Below are 20,131 nucleotides of genomic sequence, written 5' to 3'. Positions count from 1 at the left end.
CGAATCTCATCATTATGATTTAACCTTGACTTTTGTGTGTTGATTTTGGGTAAGCCTAATCAGACTGAGGGACAGACATAAAGACGGACGAAAAACGGACAGGCCAATTGCTGAATGCCTCTCAGCATCTGTTGTTTTCCCAGTCAACAAAAATTAGCGCCAAAATCCTGAAATTGATCCATGAATTGTTCTTTTTTCAATTGCAAAACTACTTGCCAGATTCTGTTAAAAGTTCTTTTTTGTATGTTAATTAACTTTTGTATAAAACAGTAACGCATATTCATATTGATGAATGGCTATGACACCATAAGGCTAACACTATGATTTAATTCCTTACCCTCAAATTTTCCAACAGCTGTATATCAGCCGATAAACAACAAGAAAATCAAACATTACTTCTTATAAACAAATGTTGAAAAGCCACTCACATTCGACCTCATCCAGTAATGCAAGCACCTGTGGCTCAGTCAACCCATCATCACTCAACAGCATGTGATCATCATCATCATCAAACAGGTCTTCACTACACTGGTTTAGAGCCGCTAGTAGGGTAGATGTAAAGTTTATTATTAAGGAAGAAAAAGAAGAAACATAAGTGCCAGCTTGTAATAAACTACGACCATTTAAAGTTCAGGATTTGATTGATCATGTTTGATGATTATAAGATAAAAACTATTGAATTTTTTTTTAAGAACGATTTAGTTTAATTAAGCGATTCACAATTATTCAAGGGCCATAATGCAGAAGTGCTTCCGACAATCTGCCAGTTTATTGTACCTGTTAAAGATTTAAAACTGACATGCTTTGTGACTGAGTTTAATGAGAATAAAATTAAAACTATCAAAGTTCAAGGGCGGACGATGTTCTTTTCAAGGGCCATAAATCATTTGTGTCATGGAATTGGGCTGATTATTAAACTTGGCTAAGATCATTTGACCACAAGCATTATCACCAAGTTTTAGAATGATCTGATTTAAACTGTTTGAGTAAGAGAGTGACTATGTTAAGTCAACACTTTTTTTTTAATATTCAAGAGCCTTAATTCAAAAGTTCTTTTAAGTGATCTGGATGGTTATCGATTTTCCTGGAGATAGTATGGATACAAACATCATGACCAAGTTTCATGATCGAAACAGATTTTAACTGTTTGATATGTAGAGCAGGCAAGGTTAATTTAATCATTTCTTATATTTCAAGGGTGATAATTCATCAATGATTCAAGCAATCTGGCTAGTTATCGAAGATCTGGCTAGTTATCAAACTAGATTGAGATATTATGCCCACAAATATTAGCATCCAGTTTCATGATGATTAGATTTCAACTGTTTGAGCTGACATCCTTTTCCTGGGCACCAATCGTCTGGATGCATTGCAGTCCAAACCAGCTTTATTATGTGTAATTATAACCTAGATGTAACCTTGAGTATTGAGTCAGAGACATGGATCTTCAATGCAACACTCCTTGGTAAACCAACTAATTCTAAGACCTTAGTCTAAAATTAAAACAAAAAATATTCTGTAAACTGTATTTATCATATAGTAAAGTATGTTCAAAATGGCATGGAATTTAATACCTCATAAACAACTTCCAAATTTTGTATTTAGAACTTTTTTTTTAGACATTTGTAACATTTGTAACATGTGAATATTCACTGAAAATATTTTGTATGGTTGCAAATCAATTTTTGATTCTTAAGTCTTTGAATGGATTGGTGAAAATCTGCTGTTGTCAACATGGTGGAAATTCATATTCAAATTGCCTCAGGTATTAAACAGTTACAGTACAGACTAAGCTGTATTAACCCATTTATGCCTAGCGTCTAGAAAAAAGGCCTTGACAAACAGCGTAGACCCAGATGAGATGCCGCATGATGTGGCGTCTCATCGGGGTCTGCGCTGTTTGCTTAAAGGAATTTATGTAAGAAATATTCTAAATATAGAAATAAATATACTAGGCAACACTAATTTTTGAAAATAAATTGATTCAATTTAGAAGGAAGGGAGAGTCCACTAGGCATAAATGGGTTAAGCCTGAATGTGATTTTTGACCACTATACTGTGACCTTGTAATAGAGAAAGTGACCATTTAACATGTCACATTGTGGCATGCTGTCTCCACATGTGGAAAATCAGTGGTAAGCAATTTTATAATTGATTAAATAATTGATTAAAAATGAAATTACCCTCCAGACATGCTGTATTGTACCAAAATTTCACCTTTGACCTCTAACTTTAACCTTTTGACTAGAGTTAAGGGCCTTACACAAAATGCACTGTATCCTCATAGAGAACATTTTTGGCAAGTTATTATAAATTGATGATAAAGGATTAAGTTACAGCCTTGACAAGCTAACATGGACACATGCACATACTCAAAGCACATACACCAGAACCCAACATTTTAATAAACAAGCAGACTTGGCATAAAATGCATGTAGAACAAAGAAACTTAAGATTATTTATTTTAAATAAATTATAAACAAACAAAACTAATACCCTGCACATTATATGGTTTTGCAGGTCCCACAGTGTTGACTGGCACAGCAAAAGAAGGTACAGTGGCAGTCGATGTGACAGTCTCACAACCGCCAGTTTTGCTGGCAGCTGGCGGACCTTGTCGCTGACTAAATCTGAACTGCCTTGGTTGGGCTCCAGTGTTTGTTGATGAGGCACCTTTAACTGCCTTCTTATGGATCAAGGCTGAGTGGCTAGTACTGGCAACTGTATGGGGCCTTCCGGTAACTTGGGTAACAGTATTGGAAGCACTGGCTGATGTGGTACTTGTAGTGGTAGTAGAATGGGAAATCTGTTTTGTTGTATAGGCACATGTTGTAGAAGCACCAGTGTTTGGGCACACTGAACCAGTCAAACTAGCAACTGAAGCTTCAGCAGTGGTCAAAGTCTTGCTAGTTGTCACATGACCTTTCACAGCACCCACATGTTTAGTATTCGGTTGAGAGTCCAAGAACTCATCTGGTTCTGCCAGCGTGCACAAGAGTTCATCACTTAGGCTGGTGTCAAACGTGGAGTTTAACAAACTAGAGTTCATCACAGTCAAATCTTTGTTTTGGGGACTAGAAGCTATGGCTGAACTGAACGAAGATATAGATGATGAGTTTATTGAATTAAAAACCGACACATTGCCAGCTATTCTTGATTGCACATTAGTTTTATTTTGAAACCTAGACTGTGTGTTATTTAAAATCCCAGCTTTTTGTGCTGTATATGTCTGACAGGGCGGGTTTGTATTAAGGGGATAACTCATTCTTGTGCCCACTCCAGCGCTGTTGTTAGGGTAACTGTTATCGCCCCCAGAAATGGACCTACGTCTTGCGTTCTGAGCAGCTGAACTGTCTTTATCAGTCGCAGTAAAACTGTTGTGCTTCTTGAATGAGTTTGATCGATTCAGTAAACTTTGGGCATTTAATGCCTGGTGGGAGTTAGTGGTAGGCCATATTGTACTACATGGATGAACAGTATTGTAAGTAGAAGCTTTGTTAGAAATACTCTGTCCTGTGTGTGTCACACCTGAGTATGTCACACCTGTATGTGTCACAGAAGTTGAGCTACTAGTAGTGTTACCTATCTGAGAACTGAGATTTCGTACAGTTCTAGACTCACTTCTTGTAACTGTTGATTGGTTGCCTCTATTCGAATAAAAGTTTTGAGCTGGTCTTGGGCTCGCTAAGACAGAGTCATTTATTTTGATGATAGAATGTGGCAGTGCAGAGGGTTTGGAAATTGCAGGCTTGGCTACTGTTCTTGATATAACTACACCTGCTTTCGATGAAACAACAGATGATGCATGTGATTGTGTCACAGCATTTGGTTTAGAACTTGAAGAAGCAAGAACAGCTGAAGCAGTTTTGGTCATTGACTGAAGAGCAGTAAACCTGTTAGAAGACAGGTTGGTAGAACTTGCAGCCGCTTTTTTGTCCTCCAGTTGGAATGAATATCTGGAGACTTTGCTCTTGGGAACCTCACCTGCATTGGAAGACTTCCTCTTCAGCCGGAACACAGTGGGTGTCCTGTCCCTGGCAGGCAGTTGGGTGGCCTTGATAATGAACGAGTCCTCCTCAAACAGGTCATCATCACTCCAGTCCTCATCACTGTGAACACCTAATGCATCATTCAACTCACTGCACGTAGCTGCAACTTTAGTTGCATCAAAACTAAGCTCTTTAGAACTTCCCTTCCTACCAACTACTGCATCATTTAACTCACTGCACATAGCTACGACTTTAGTTGCGTCTAAACTCGACTCTTTAGAACCAACCTTGCTACCAACATTTACATTTTGCTTATTTAAAACACCCTTACTAACATCATTTAAACCCCCAACTGCAATACTTTTTTCAACAGAATTATAAGCTTCTGATAAGTCCCCCAAACTTTGCAGGCTTTCCTTTTTCCTTAACAATCTTGGTGAAATACGAGTAGGCTGTTTTTCATTGGTACAAGCTTTATTTATTGCAAGAACTGGACCAGTAATATCAGCTGTTAGGGTTTTGGTGTGTTCGGATTTGGCACTATCAAAGAGATCACTAGAAGTATTTGCACCTGGTTGCATTCCTTCCTCCTGATTTTTCTCTGCAACTTCTTCAGTCTCATGTGTAACCTCTGGAAAAAGCATTATTGTAAGGAGTCGGGTGATGAAGTCAAGCACCACAGGAGCCTCGTTTTGAGAATACTGGCTTAAAGTTTCATCCCATATAATTGTGTGCACAACAAGTAGGCTAATCAGGGATCTTACTTTCTGCTTTCATAGAATTTTTTGTTTAAAGGTAGACTCTTTTCAAAACAAGAGCTGTGTTTGTGAAACACAATGCCTCCAACTGTGCCACTTTGAAGCCATATATTTCACCTTGGCTTTGACCTTGAAGGATGACCTTGACCTTTCACCACTCAAAATGTGAAGCTCCATGAGATACACATGCATGTCAAATATCAAGTTGCTATCTTTATATTGCACAAGTTATGACCAAGGTTAAAGTTTTGGGACAGACAGACAGACATGCAGACAGACAGACAGGCCAAAAACAATATACCCCTGATCATTGGATCCGGGGGCATAAATACCTGTTTAGGCAGAGAGTGTTCCCCCTGATAAGCCTGTGTGAACTGCAAAGGCTAATCTGTGATGCCACTTTACGCACATGCATTAAGCCAGTTTTTACAGAACAAGGCTCATATTAGCAGTTGCTTAAATTATGGACACATTACAGTTAAATACAGTTTAAAGGTCATGGTTATTTAGTGGAAAACTTGACAGTGAAATAAATAAATAAAAATAACCTATGAACCAATATATACATCTTCTTAATTGGTTTTCACTTGGTTCAAGCCAACATTTTAAGGTAGGACAATATCATTAAGATCTTAAAAGGACACAGAAGATTGCTGTACACAAATGCACACTACATGTATACATACATGTGTATTAACCAGCTATTCATTTTGACCACGCACATAATGTAAAGTAAATTTATTTTCTCAGTAACTGCTCAATATTGTGTGTTCAAACTGGGTAATATAATTGTGAGTTCAAACTTGTCAATATTGTGTGTTCAAACTGGTCAATATTGTGTGTTCAAACTGGTCAATATTGTGTGTTCAAACTGGTCAATATTGTAAGTTCAAACTGGTCAATATTGTGAATTCAAACTGGTCAATATTATGTGTTCAAACTTGTCAATAATGTGAGTTCAAACTGGTCAATATTGTGTGAGGGCTATCCCAGTAAAACATATGTCCCACCCCCTGGAAGGCACTTTCAAAATGAACCAACCCCCTTCAGAAGTTAATTTGACAAAAAAACACCCCCCCCCCCTTAGAATATTTTTTCTGCTATGTGGACCCCCTTTAGAATTTGTTTTATATCACTTCTGTTTTGATTTTAAAAGAAGTTGTACGGCAATATTAACGCTGTGCCACGGACTATGGATTACCGTGTAATAACACTAAAACGGTGCATGAGCGCGAAAATATCTGTTAACTGTAATAACCACGGACTCTAGATGACAATATACACAATGTACGCTCCGTGACCTACCACATGAATCGGTCCCTACAGTGTACTCCACCACGAACAAATCATGGCCACTTACTTAAGAGACTGATGATAGCAACCGGGTGTAATCCTCATGGAAATCAAGGTATTGTCATAGCCAGCTCGTCGTGTCGTGTCCGTCGTCGTGTCGTCCGCGTCGTGCTTAAACCTTAACATTTTGACAAGGTTTTGAACATTGGCTCTAAAATCAAAGTGCTTCAACATACAACTTTGAAACTTCATATGTAGCTTTACCTTTATGAGTTCTACATGTCACACCCAATTTTGGGTCACTATGTCAAAGGTCAAGGTCACTGTGACTTCTAAAAAAAATAAATTCTGTCAAGCTTTCATTTATTCAAAACTGCACCCACAGCCGAGCATGACACCCGTTATGCGATGCTCTTGTTTATGTTAACGCGACGTTTACAAATTCTAGCGTTTAATATACAGTCCTCCTGTATATTTTGTGTTTTTCATTTGTTCCGACAAAAAGCGCGCGAAAACTTAAAACTTGATAGCGCAGAGCACGTTGAGATCTGTTGGTTTAAGTTAAAAGTTTTGTTGGTCTTTTTTTAACACAATAATATCACGAACAATTTGCAAGTGACATTTTCTTTAAATTAATTTCAAATCAAACACGACGTATCTTTTTCGTTACGGTCTATATGTGTTACAATAAAACGATAATCATTAAAAAGACATGTCAACATGTATTTCACAACCATGCACATGACAGTTTTTTCGTCTTTGTAGACGCCCGGGATAAAAGTAAACTGTGCTCGCACCTACATGCAGCTATATGCCCCTGCACCTGAAGAGTGATAATTGCGTGTTGTTTATGATTTTATCAGTTTTCATGACGAACCCATGATTGATTGTAATAATTGCATCATAAATGTCTAAATGTCGAATTTTATATTGAAACATTAGGCGGTGACCATTTTGATTTATCAGCAGTTTGTTTCATTTCAGACTCCATACAGTTTTCAGATCTGTGATTTATTACTCCAACTTGTTAGTTTCTGAATACGTGTGCTACTACAAATAGCCATCGTGATTGTGTTTTATGGCCCAAACAAGCACACAGTGGCTACGACCTGTGTTTTTTTATCCCTAAATATAAGATAAGCATGTGCACTATTAATTATTATGTTGGTCAGTACAAAAGTTATACAGAAAAACGCAGACTGCGTCTTTGTTTGTATTGCCCAATCAAGCCCCTTACATCCAATATCCTCTGTATTATGAAACACAAACTTTAGATAAGCATGTGTCGTCTGTCAAAACAATGATTTTATAAGTCTGTAAACATAATGATATCGAAGCACCGGTAGCTCACACAGTTAATTCCTGTTTATGATCTCGTAAACGAGACTTGCTTGAAACATTTAAAATAACGATATTTATTTTTAAAAGAATTGCTAAAAACAAATGAGAACCAAACCAACATACACCATACACAGACAACATAGAAACATATTTTGAGATACCGAAAATGACTTGTACATGTTGCATGATATCTAAATATAAATTAAGTTGTGTATTGGTCATTGCCAACGAATATGAATTGTACCAGGTATGTATGTTAATATACATACCTGATTGTACACGATGCTTTGTTTCTATAATGAACTAAAAGAGTGTAACAACGATACAGCGTGTTTGATTTTTATGCCCCCTTTTTTCCATTTTTAAAAAAGGGGGTACCGAATATTGTTTTTTGCCTGTCTGTCATTCTGTCCCAAAACTTTAACCAAGGTTAAAGTTTTGTCATAACTTTTGCAATACTAAATATAGCAACTTGATATTTGTAAAAAAAAACCAAGGTAAGTAATAAGCTTAACAAGGGGGATAATTTCTAAACCTGCCAAATGATATTTTGAAATTTTATTTCAAAGCGGCTCAATAGGGGGCATTGTGTTTGTAGCGGATCCGTGGTCTGGTGGTAACACACTGGCTTCACAATCCAGAGATCGCTGGTTCGATCCCCCGCTGCACCTAACCTACTAACTCGTCTTTCGCATGAGACGTTAAACCCAGGTGCAGTGTACTAGGTGCTATACACCGGGCACTAAAAGACCCAGGGTCACCTCTGGAACGGGGTGTCTCCTGTATCTTGCACTATCCCCCGTAACCAACTAACACGTCTTTCTGGGGGCGATGGCCATATGGGAGACAATCCCGGTGCACTCGATAACAAACAAAAACAAAACACACAAGGGCATTGTGTTTGCTGACAAACACATCCCTTGTTATTTTAATTAAATGAAATTTCAATGCAAAATAATTCGCGAGATACCCCGGTACTTTAGTTGAAATTTAATACGAAACTTTTAATGGAAATTAAAAGATACAAAGTTGTCTGCGCTAAGATTTTTTTGTGTTCCAAATTAATAAACCCAAACAATTTTCGTGCGCTTTCTATTTTGTAGGAAACATGAATTCACGAAATACATATGTACATGTGCACTATTTATTTGTGGCAAGAATTTGTAACAGAACATGAACTGTACATGACGTGCGCACACCGCATAAGGTGATTTATGCATGACCTTACCCTGTCAATTTAAAACGCACTTATTACCAAAACACACATTTAGCGCACTTAAAAGTGCGTTAATTCTGTGTTTTTTGTTAATATGTGCGTTTTCAGTGTTCAAAAGTGCATTTAAGTGCGCATTTTGTGCGTTTTTTCTTTTCAAGTGCGTTATTTAAGTGAAAAAGTTTGTTTTTTGTGTGTTTTCTACATCTGTAAGTGCGCTTTTGAGTGTAGATGTGAGCAAAATGAGTGTTTTTATCTAAGAAGTGCGTCTTTTATTTAGGAAGTGCGTTTTTTGTGTGTTTTCTTCATATGTAAGTGTGCTTTTGAGTGTAGATGTGAGCAAAATGTGTGTTTTTTATCTAAGAAGTGCGTCTTTTATTTAGGAAGTGCGTCTTTTATCTAAGAAGTGTGTTTTAAGATTTACAGATGTGGGTTTTTTCTCACAAAAGTGCGTTTTTCTTTTTTGATGTGCGTCTTTTTTAAGCATAAGTTAGTCTTTTATTTCATAAGTGCGTTTTTATCATATGATCTGTTTTAAACGGATGTATCTAAAAAGACACATGTTTAACACGCTTCTTAAAAAGTGCGTCTTTTAACAACCGTTTAGCAAATGTTGTACAGAAATTGAACAAGAAACAAAATTGTTGCAGGCTCTAACAATTTATTTGCATCAAATGAATAAACATAGACATGTACCTCAGTAACCTGTTATAATATAAGGTGCATTTTGAATTCAAAGCGGTTACTGGTTGTGCATATGAACCTGTTTAATGTTAATATACTTTATAATACAATTTCAATGCATATAACATTGCCTTCGTTTTAATCTCAAAAATTTCTAAAAATTTCCACCTAAATCAGACTGTGGGTAACTAATTAAAAAAATTGAAAGTGTCAAAAATATTATGTGGGCTTGAAAGTATCAATAATATTTCCTCAACATAAAAAAAAATAAGTATTTGAACTTTCTTATACTGATATTTATACCCCAATACCATTAATGTCAACCACATTGACCATAAACATACATTTAAAAGGCAATTAAAATAATATTTATATTATTATTATTATTTGCTAACACCATGCAGCATGTTATATTTAAATATTCACAATTAAATATAATGTGTTACGGGTGCTGTGTATTATTCAATAAATATTTTGGTGTTGAAATGACTGCCTTATCAGTATTTCTCAAATTATGCAATTTTTGGCTAAGACACAGCATCGAATCAGATAAGAGAATAGCCAGTCCCTATCAGTCCTCCATCTAAGCCTAACAAAGGGGTGTTGATATACTTTTGATTGGTTCAGGCAACATCTAATTGAGAACCACAGATAGGAAGTTCTTTTTTGAAAACAAGCAGAATCAGCAACTGTTTTTAAGCTAGATTGTAGGTACATGTATAAAGTGAACAACATTCAGACTTATTATTCTAGTGTGAAAAGTCTGGAAATACTTTCAGCATGAAGTATTGTGTGATGAAATAAAATGTGTATTTACTATAATGTGTAAATCAACAATTAGTTTGTTGCAAAGGAGATTTAAAGTGGGTGGTTAAAGACATATAAAGTGATATGGTCTAGTTCAACAACTGCCTGTATTTTTTGGAATACTGAGGAACAGTCTGTTGAAACAGGTTTGTATTTTCAATTCTGCATCCCTTTTTTATTTAGTTTATTGAATTAATTATGATCATTATCATATTTATGTATTGTCACTGGGAAATGTAAATGGATGAGTAAATGTAATGCAATTGTAAGGAAAAACAACACCATTTGAATTATTATGGCTGTATTTTATGGTTATTGTCATCTTAAATGTTATTTATACCTATTTTTGGTCATTAATGAACAGATTTTTTCCCCCATATTAAATGAGAACTTTTATATTTTAAATTTAAAGGTTATACCCCATGGTGACCGTGAAATTTATATTGATCAGAAGATCCTTTGGAAAGAATGTGCATCATCGCATCGCCTGCCAAAAAAGGGAGCAAAAGGGAGACTACCTGATGTATTGACTTGAATACCAGGTTTTACCCTGCACAAGCTGGCCAACATGAGGAGAACATGAGTGGGAAAACCGCGCCCTCTCCTTGAGCAAGAAAAGCTGGATTGTTTAGAGGTAAAACTATACAGGGTACTGGTTATTGCATTTTAAAGGTGTCACACTTCCGACCAGTCCACACAGCCCAATGAGACCACGTATCTTGGTACATTTTCAAACAGTATTTTCTACCAAACATATTTATTTATGAAAAGCGTTAAGTCACATGTGATCAGGGGATTAAAATTGCAAAAATAAACAACCAAAAACAACAAGCAAACAAACTAGTTTTGATTTAAATTTATAATTTTTATAGCAACGAGATTACCATAACAGCAATATTCAACACTTACATTATAAAATATCTTTCAGGACCTGATCAAATGAGATCATGCACGAGACGCACCGCTCAAAGGCCATGACAGTATAAAAGTTGCAAAGAAGTTTGACCGGCTGGTGGCAGACGTGGAGAGAAAGATGAGAGCCGCACTCCTCCGACTCAAAGAAATGACAGGCCTTGATTGATTCTCATCTTTTTTATGTATATAGATGTTCCTGTGTATATACTGCACATGTTATTTATTAGTATGCTTTTATGTTTTGTTTATTTATACTCTAATTATGTTAATATTTATTTCATCAAATTGTCATTGATATTTAATTACTCATGTACATGTATGTTAAAAAATGTTGGTGTACATTAAAGTATAAAATTGAATGTTCTTGTAATTATTTAAATACACAAATATATGTTTATATAATTATTGGTTTTTATTGCATATCTGAATTTAAAAAAACTTTTAACAGCATATAATTGAATCAACTGTTAAGGCAAAAGATGCACCTTAAACGCACATGTGTGCTTTTTGTGAGTGCTTTTTTTACTGCCGTTCATGTGCGTAAATTGTGCGTTTAATGTGGTTTATAACTGCGCTTAACGTGTTAAATGTGCGCTTTTAAAAATAAAAACGCGCACATTTAACTCGCTGAAAAGCGCAGTTTTAACCCACTTAAAAGCGCACATTTTACACACATGTTTGCTTTTATGTGGGTTATAACTGCGCTTAAAGTGAGTTAAATGTGCGCTTTTTAAATAAAAAAGCGCACATTTAACCGGCGAAAAGCGCACTTTTAAAGCACACAAAAGCGCATATTTAACACACATATGCGCATTTATGTGGGTTATAACTGCGCTTAAAGTGAGTTAAATGTGCGCTTTTTATATAAACAAGGGCTGTTTGTAAAACATGCATGCCCCCCTATATGGGCTATAAATTGTAGTAGCAGCCATTGTGTGAATACGTTTTTCGTCACTGGTGGTGGTGGTGGTGGTGGTGGTGGTAGTAGAAGTAGTAGTTGTAGTAGTAGTAGTAGTAGTAGTAGTAGTAGTAGTAGAAGTAGTAGTAGTAGTAGTAGTAGTAGTAGTAGTAGTAGAAGTAGTAGTAGTAGTAGTAGTAGTAGTAGAGTAGTAGTAGCAGCAGTAGTAGTAGTAGTAGTAGTAGTAGTAGTAGTAGTAGTAGTAGTAGTAGTAGTAGTAGTAGAAGTAGTAGTAGAAGTAGTAGTAGTAGTAGTAGCAGCAGCAGCAGCAGCTGCAGCAGCAGCTGCAACAGCACTAGTAGTAGTAGTAGTAGTAGTAGTATGCATTACAAAAATGCAGTTAGGCAAATGCTGTAACAATAAATTTAAACTTATTGCATTTGTTTCCCCTGTATATAGGTAGATATAATAGTGTATTACCTCCCCTGTCCTGCTTATATTTGTATTAAGCAACAAAATTAAACATTAACACAATATTTAATATACAAAATATACAAAATATGGGCTGTCTGTTGTAGTGACAGCCATTGTGTGATACGTTTTTTGTCACTGTGACCTTGACCTTTGACCTAGTGACCTCAAAATCAATAGGGGTCATCTGTGAGTCACGATCAATGTACCTATGAAGTGTCAAGATCCTAGGCAAAAGCGTTCTTGAGTTATCATCCAAAAACCATTTTACTATTTCGGGTCACCGTGACCTTGACCTTTGACCTAGTGACCTCAAAATCAATAGGGGTCATCTGCGAGTCATGATCAATCTACCCATGAAGTTTTATGATCCTAGGCGTATGCATTCTTGAGTTATCATCCGGAAACCATTTTACTATTTCGGGTCACCGTGACCTTGACCTTTGACCTAGTGACCTCAAAATCAATAGGGGTCATCTGCAAGTCATGATCAATCTACCTGTGAAGTTTCATGATCCTAGGCATATGCGTTCTTGAGTTATCATCCGAAAACCATTTTACTATTTCGGGTCACCGTGACCTTGACCTTTGACCTAGTGACCTCAAAATCAATAGGGGTCATCTGCGAGTCATGATCAATCTACCCATGAAGTTTCATGATCCTAGGCGTATGCGTTCTTGAGTTATCATTCAAAAACCATTTTACTATTTCGGGTCACCGTGACCTTGACCTTTGACCTACTGACCTCAAAATCAATAGGGGTCATCTGCGAGTCATGATCAATCTACCCATGAAGTTTCATGATCCTAGGCGTATGCGTTCTTGAGTTATCATTCAAAAACCATTTTACTATTTCGGGTCACCGTGACCTTGACCTTTGACCTAGTGACCTCAAAATCAATAGGGGTCATCTGCGAGTCATGATCAATGTACCTATGAAGTTTCATGATCCTAGGCCCAAGCGTTCTTGAGTTATCGTCTGACAACCACCTGGTGGACGGACAGACCGACAGACAAACCGACATACTGACAGACCGACATGAGCAAAGCAATATACCCCCTCTTCTTCGAAGGGAGGCATAAAAAGCGCACATTAAACTCGCAAAAAGCGCACATTTAACCCACTTAAAAGCGCACATTTTACACACATAAATGGCAATTAAAAAACGCACTTATAAAAAGCACACATTTAACGCACATAAAAGCGCACATTTAACACACATGTGCGCTTTTATGTGGGTTATAACCGAGCTTAAAGTGAGTTAAATGTGCGCTTTGAAAATAAAAAAGTGCACATTTAACTCGCGAAAAGCGCACATTTACCCACAAAAAGCGCACACTCAGTTTCTTGTTTGTTTGTTTTTGTTAAAAACTCACTCAGTAAGAAAAATCGCACATAAAACGCAGTGCCAATACCACCTCGTTTAACACACGCAAAACGTAATTAAAATGTACATTTCGCACACTTTTTTGAGAAGGGGATTGTGCGCTTATTTCATCAAATCTTTAAATAGAAACATATGCCGAAATTCATTTGATACTTTAGAACAAATGGAGAACATTTGTGTTAATGAAATTTTGAGCACTGTTTTCGTTAATATTTACCAGATTTGATTTTAAAAATAGAAGCGGGCATATACGCGATTATCACTGTTTGACAGATGGCATCCGATGGTAATTGTATGGATTTTGCACCATGGAGAGAAGCTGACGAAATGGTAACACAATCGCGCAGAAGTAAACATATCAGCGTTTTATCTGTACCTGTTTCTTATTTTCGTTAATTTGAAAATTAAGTAACATTTGTTATAGTTTACAATCACTATTTGTAAATATTTAAACTCTGCGAATCGTCGCGTGTTAAGACGCGGCGTGACTCCGCAGATCGATGCCGAGGCAGAAACAGACGCGGTAGACTCCGCGAATTATCGCCGAGTGACTCGGCAATATGCAGAGTAAATACTTGTTGCGATCACGGCGAGACATCGAAAACAAAAGAATATGTCCTCGTCGTAGCCTTGGACTTTGTTGGTTTTGCGTGAGCTGTACTGTGGATTAAAACCCATGCCGTTCCGTTTCACAAACGACCCGTTCATGTTGATCGCGTGGTTATCGGACTCCAAAACGTTCGTGATAAAAAACGGTTGGCACGGAAAGGTATTTAAACCATATATTCCATTTTAGGTTGGCCAATAGGGTTAGAAGCAAATTAGAAATGATGCCCCAACAGAAGTAAAATATAAGTTATAACACCCCCCTTCAGAAGCAAAATATGAAGAAACCCATCCCCATCAGAATTTCTTTATTTTGCCGTCCAGGGGTGGGATATATGTTTAACTGGAATAGCCCTGATCAAAATGGTAATTATTGTGAGTTCAAACTCTAAACAAGGTTCAGCTGTCCACAAAGCATACTATCTGGGCACTGGTCAAGGGCCATTGACAGCTTCTCCAAGAGATCTCTACACAGGGCCAAGTACAAGTAAGTTTTGCAGACTGGTTAACTACCGGGTACCTGCACATGTGTCAAGCTCCAATGACAGTTTCTCAAACAGATCTCTAGACATCACTGAGTATTCTACCTGTACACTTTTCAAGTTCCAATGACAGTTTCTCAAACAGACCTCTAAACATCACGGGGTACATTACCTGTACACTTTTCCAGTTCCAATGACAGTTTCTCAAACAGATCTCTAGACACAGCCGAGTCCTTTCCACTCCTCTTGCGAAACCGACCCTTTCTGTGCTGCCTGAAATGAGCAAAAGCCCCATATTACCCATTCATACTTCATTGTGTCTGAATCTATAAAACACTCGCAGCCATATAGTAACTGGGCTTTTTTAAGCTGATTTTAAAGCTGTTATTGGGTCATATTCCCATTAGCAAAAAGGATCTTTTTTTCAAAATTCAGTTAAAAAATGTCCCATGAATTGTTTGATGTTTTGATGTTAAGTAAGAGAGATGATTTGTCAAGAAATGTATCAAGAAGATTTATCCATTTTACTGATATGCATATGTTTGGAGTTTTTTAAAGTAGTTTTATTGCCTACAGTTCCACAATTTTTATATCAAACAATCATTATTTTTATATCAAACAATCATTATTTTTATATCAAAAATCATTATTTTTATATCAAACAATCATTATTTTTATATCAAACAATCATTATTTTTTATATCAAACAATCATTATTTTTATATCAAACAATCATTATTTTTATATCAAACAATCATTATTGTTCACAATTTAGAGTAAACTGATGCTCAAATTTCTAATGTCACAGGTACAGGTTATATCCCTAAATGATGAGAAAAAGCCGTGAGTTGGTGTTAAACAAGATTCCACAGTTCCATGATATGTTCTATTTTTCAATTCAGTTTGTTTACAGGCTTTTAGCTAGTAAACAAACAAAACTTGTATAAAAAGATGTCTGTAACTTGTCCTGAAATAATTTATATTAGAGATTATTGCATTATGACAGGCTGTGGATGTTGGTTGGTAACAGGTTGTTAAGTGATGTGTCTAGCATTCAATCTAATTTAAGTCCAGTTTATAATTCTCTCTCTTGTTTGTTTGACTTTTTTTTTATACCTTAGTCTTAGACTTATATGATATACATTATCAAGACCTTTTGTTTGGAAGAACCAGAACTTTTACTGATATTGAGAAAGTCACAATTGATCCAAGGACCTACCTATCCCAAAGCATTAACCATATCCACAACAGTTTTGCAAGCTCCATTAACTTTGCCTCACCAACATCAAGCTATCATAAATATTATTGTCTTGTAAACTGTCCCTCACCTGCTGGGAATGTTGCTGGAGTTGTTGTTGTTGGGCTCCCCTCCTCCACCTTCCCTCCACACCCCCAGCAGGGGTGGAGTACTCCGGTTGCTTGGACGGGCCTCATCGACACACTCATCCTGCAGGGAGAGGGGATAGTGAGATCATCAAAGCTTCTTTCTGGGAAAACTGGGCTTGATGCATGTACTTGGGCTCATTGGGTCATTGTCGACCTGAAATGGCTTGAAGTCACCCGTGGTTGACTAGAAGCCGATTCTTGTCACCCCAGGGTGACTTCAAGCCGATTCATGTCACCCTAGGGTGACTTCAAGCCGACCGGGTGACTACATTTGGCTTGAAGTCATCCCAGGGTGACATGAATCGGCTTCTAGTCACCCCAGGGTGACTTCAAGCCATTTCAGATCGACAATGACCCAATTAGCTGTACTTGGGAGTGTCGTATCAGATCAGTCTGGGCAGTTCTCACAGGCTTATTACAAACGACGCTCTCCGCCTAAGCTGGATTTTCAATATGGAGAGCCTTATTTTAAATGAAAACAAGAGCTGTCACCATAGGATGACTTATGCCCCCTATAAATGCTTGATAGAAGTTATGAGCTTTTTTTGAACGCAGATTTCGAAACCTAAACGCGGACCCTAAGTTTAAGGTCAAGGTTACAGGGGTCAAAATTTGTGAGCGTATGGAAAGGCCTTGTCCATATATACATGCATGCCAAATATGAAATTGCTATCTGAAATGACATAGAAGTTATGAGCATTTTTCGAAACCTAACCGCCAGGGATTTCAATAGACGCAGAATCCTGCATTTTGACGCGAGCAATTTGAAAATGACTCGTTTTTGACCCGACCATTTTTTCTGCCGTGCGTCATTTTGACGCACCGAAAATTTGACCCGCGCGTCAGTCAGTTTACATCTAACCATATTTCCATGATGTAAATCCCTTTATGCTTCTGATTGACATTCATGCCCCAGTATTGGAAACGCTGTCAATACATAGAGGGGATTCCACAGGCGTCGTTTATCTTAACTTATCTCTTCCAATAAACATGTCATCCTTTAAAAAGTGCGTATGCGCATTAATTGGGAAATTAGAAGCACATGCATATGCCGTTAAAACAGTTCCTTTGAATTATGGTGCATAATCCATAATGTAATCCAAACACAACACCTTTGACTAATTGCTTTGTAAACAAAACGAGCAACTATTATTATTATAAATTGTCAAAATTTAAATCCAATCTGCGAGTTCAACAAGTTTACACAATACAGCACGTGGTCATGAAAGTTCAAAGCAGCCCTTTGAAGTGGCGCCGATAAGCGGGTAGCGTCTAGCGAATTGAGAACTTTAAATGTATTTCATGTGACGTCATTGACTAAGTTAATTGCTTAAATCATAACCGTTACACAATCGTTTTTGAACTGTGTTAACTTGGCTCGGATTAATTGTTTGTGAAAGTTGTAATTCGGTATTTAAAAAGTACTTTAAAGACGGTGCCGAGCATCATCATCACACCTTTATGGTGAGCAATTGATTACTTATGGCGAGACAGTTGTGAAAACGATACCCGTATTACAATTTTATGCGGCAACACTTCAATTTCAGTACATGTTTATTTCATCATGTCCATTTATAAAACTGAAGCATATCGTTTTTCTACAGCCACATTATTTGCTGGTACAAATTTCGATCAACAGCGTACACCAATCACTATACATGAATGCCTTGTAAAACCCGTGTTTTAATAAGAGCGCGAAATTGTTGCTGTCGATTGTCACGCATGGAAAGCGTGCGTGTTGCAAAAGTCTTGTACCTAAATTGCAACTCGGTACATGTATTTTTTAGAATGAAAAACTCACAGTGGAATAAATAAACTCAATGAGAAAGTCCCTTTGAAACTTTAAAAAAATACGCCAATTTACGACTAATTCAACAACAACAACTACATTTTTGTTGGCCAATACATTTACCTAAGAAGTGACACTTGTGAATAACTGCAAGTAATTTATAGTGAACAAAAGTAGTAATGGTGCTAGTAAAATGAATTATAAATAAGTTGATACCAGTAATAAGGGGAATTAAGGGGTAAGCAATAGTATTATTCATAAAAAGAGTATGATATTACTTGTGTTCCTTTATATGAATCATTTTGTATGCAAATTATGTCATTAAAAAAAAAGAATAATACAGACAAAAACACAATTCTTGTACACCTATTTTTGCGCTTCAAAATTGACCCAACATTTTTCAATTTGACTCCTCAAAATTTCAGACCAGGGGTCATTGACTCCTTGTTTTTAAAATCTATTGAAATCCCTGTAAACGCAAAGTGTGACGGACAGACTAATGGATCACTATATGCCCTCCTTCGGGAACATAAATATCATTAAAGCGGAAAGTTACGGCTAATCTTGGATGACACTTTAAGTGTAAACATTAAGCCCAGTATTCCCAGAGCATGGCTGAATCAATACTCAAAGTCTATTGGCATCAAACAGACATAACAAAAATTCATTCTTAACAAGAGTTGTGTTTGTCAGAAACACAATGCTCCCTAATGCGCCGCTTTTTTTGTTGTTGACCTTTGACCTTGAAGGATGACCTTGACCTTTCACCACTCAAAATGTGCAGCTCCATGAGATACACATGCATGCCAAATATCAAGTTGCTATGTTCAATATTTCAAAAGTTATTGCAAAACTTTACTGTAAGGTTAAAGTTTTGGGACAGAATGACAGACAGAAAGAAAGAAAGAAAGACCGGCAAAAAACAATATACCCCCCATCTATCCATCCGGGGGCATACACATTTTCTGTAAAAAAATGATTAAGCATACTAGTACTGTAAGTAGTTTGGACATGGTGGTTTCTAATTCTCACATAAACTGCTGAAGTTTAAGAAATAGTTAGAGAATAAATGCAATGGCCATTTTTGTTATGTAGAATTTACATACTCAATCAGTTCACCACATTACTTTTAAATTTAATTATTTCATTTAAATGTACATTGGAATTGTGAATTTGATTTATTAACAATATGTTTTTCTACAACTGCAAATGCTATTTACTTTGTGAAGGCCTCAACCATAAATCAATGAGGATCACGGAGGGTTTTTATACAAAAAACAATAACAGTGCCAGCTCAACAAATAACAATACATGTGCATCTGAGAAATGAATGATGGCCGACTATACAGTAGCTTTAGCACTTAAGTTTCACTATGATTCATATGAACTTTGATACATGTTGTATTGACTTCCTTAACAAATCTGAACACAACAGCTGAATTGTACATGTACCTTTTAAAATTTAAGTGTTTCTACTTTCTTTTCTAATGCATATAAAATGCAGTAATTTTTAATCATTTTTTAAAGTTTTTTTTAAGTACAATTAACTGCATATTTACGTATGTATGCATATTTTCTGAAGATCTTACAAAAAAATACAAAAGACTGTATAACAATGAAACAAATAATTAATATAGATATACACACATGGATGCTCAACTTACATCATTGCCAATCAATTTCAGCAAATCTGTTACATCACTGCCATCAGTTTCTGTAAGAAAAGCTCATATTCTTATTCATCCGTGTAGTGTCATTAAGTATTAACAGTAACGACAGGGCTTTATTTAATAAGGAAAACCAGGCTCAATCTCTGAAGTATAATTGAACCCAGTGCTCCAGCTAGGATTTGAAAAGGGTAGGGGGGCTTTTTTGTCAAAAGGGCACTTTTGACGCACTGTATTTTGTCAAAAGGGCACTTTCGACGCGCAGTATTTTGTGAAAAGGGCACGTATGAGCGCGCGGGTGTTTCTGGAATGCTTCCTATTGCATGTTAATTTATGTTATCAGGCTTTTTCCGCCCTATGCCACTGGTCCGAAATTCGGCCCCATTCCCAATGCAAATCTGGTTGTTTTTTTCCCCAATTGAAAAAAAAATTCCCAATTAAAA

The 20,131-nt window shown here is 36.6% G+C and overlaps 1 protein-coding gene across 3 annotated transcripts in view; it reads right to left on the bottom strand.

Moving 5' to 3' along the window:
- LOC127873697 (serine-rich adhesin for platelets-like) overlaps nt 1-20,131 on the bottom strand; it is a 32,448-nt gene that overhangs the window by 1,876 nt on the left and 10,441 nt on the right. For 2 of the 3 annotated variants that reach the window (XM_052417637.1, XM_052417638.1), the window contains exons 3-7: nt 19,686-19,735; nt 16,175-16,293; nt 15,019-15,119; nt 2,497-4,620; nt 429-542 (exon numbers count right to left, since the gene is read on the bottom strand). In XM_052417637.1, the coding sequence (XP_052273597.1) occupies nt 429-542; nt 2,497-4,620; nt 15,019-15,119; nt 16,175-16,293; nt 19,686-19,735 (2,508 nt within the window). The remainder of the gene's footprint in view (nt 1-428; nt 543-2,496; nt 4,621-15,018; nt 15,120-16,174; nt 16,294-19,685; nt 19,736-20,131) is intronic. The other variant, XM_052417639.1, reaches the window with a different exon arrangement.

This window comes from Dreissena polymorpha, chromosome 3, assembly GCF_020536995.1.
Source record: "Dreissena polymorpha isolate Duluth1 chromosome 3, UMN_Dpol_1.0, whole genome shotgun sequence".
NCBI classification, from domain to species: Eukaryota; Metazoa; Mollusca; class Bivalvia; order Myida; family Dreissenidae; genus Dreissena; species Dreissena polymorpha.
Note: the sequence above shows the minus strand (reverse complement) of the source record. Positions and strands in the feature narration are given on the sequence as shown.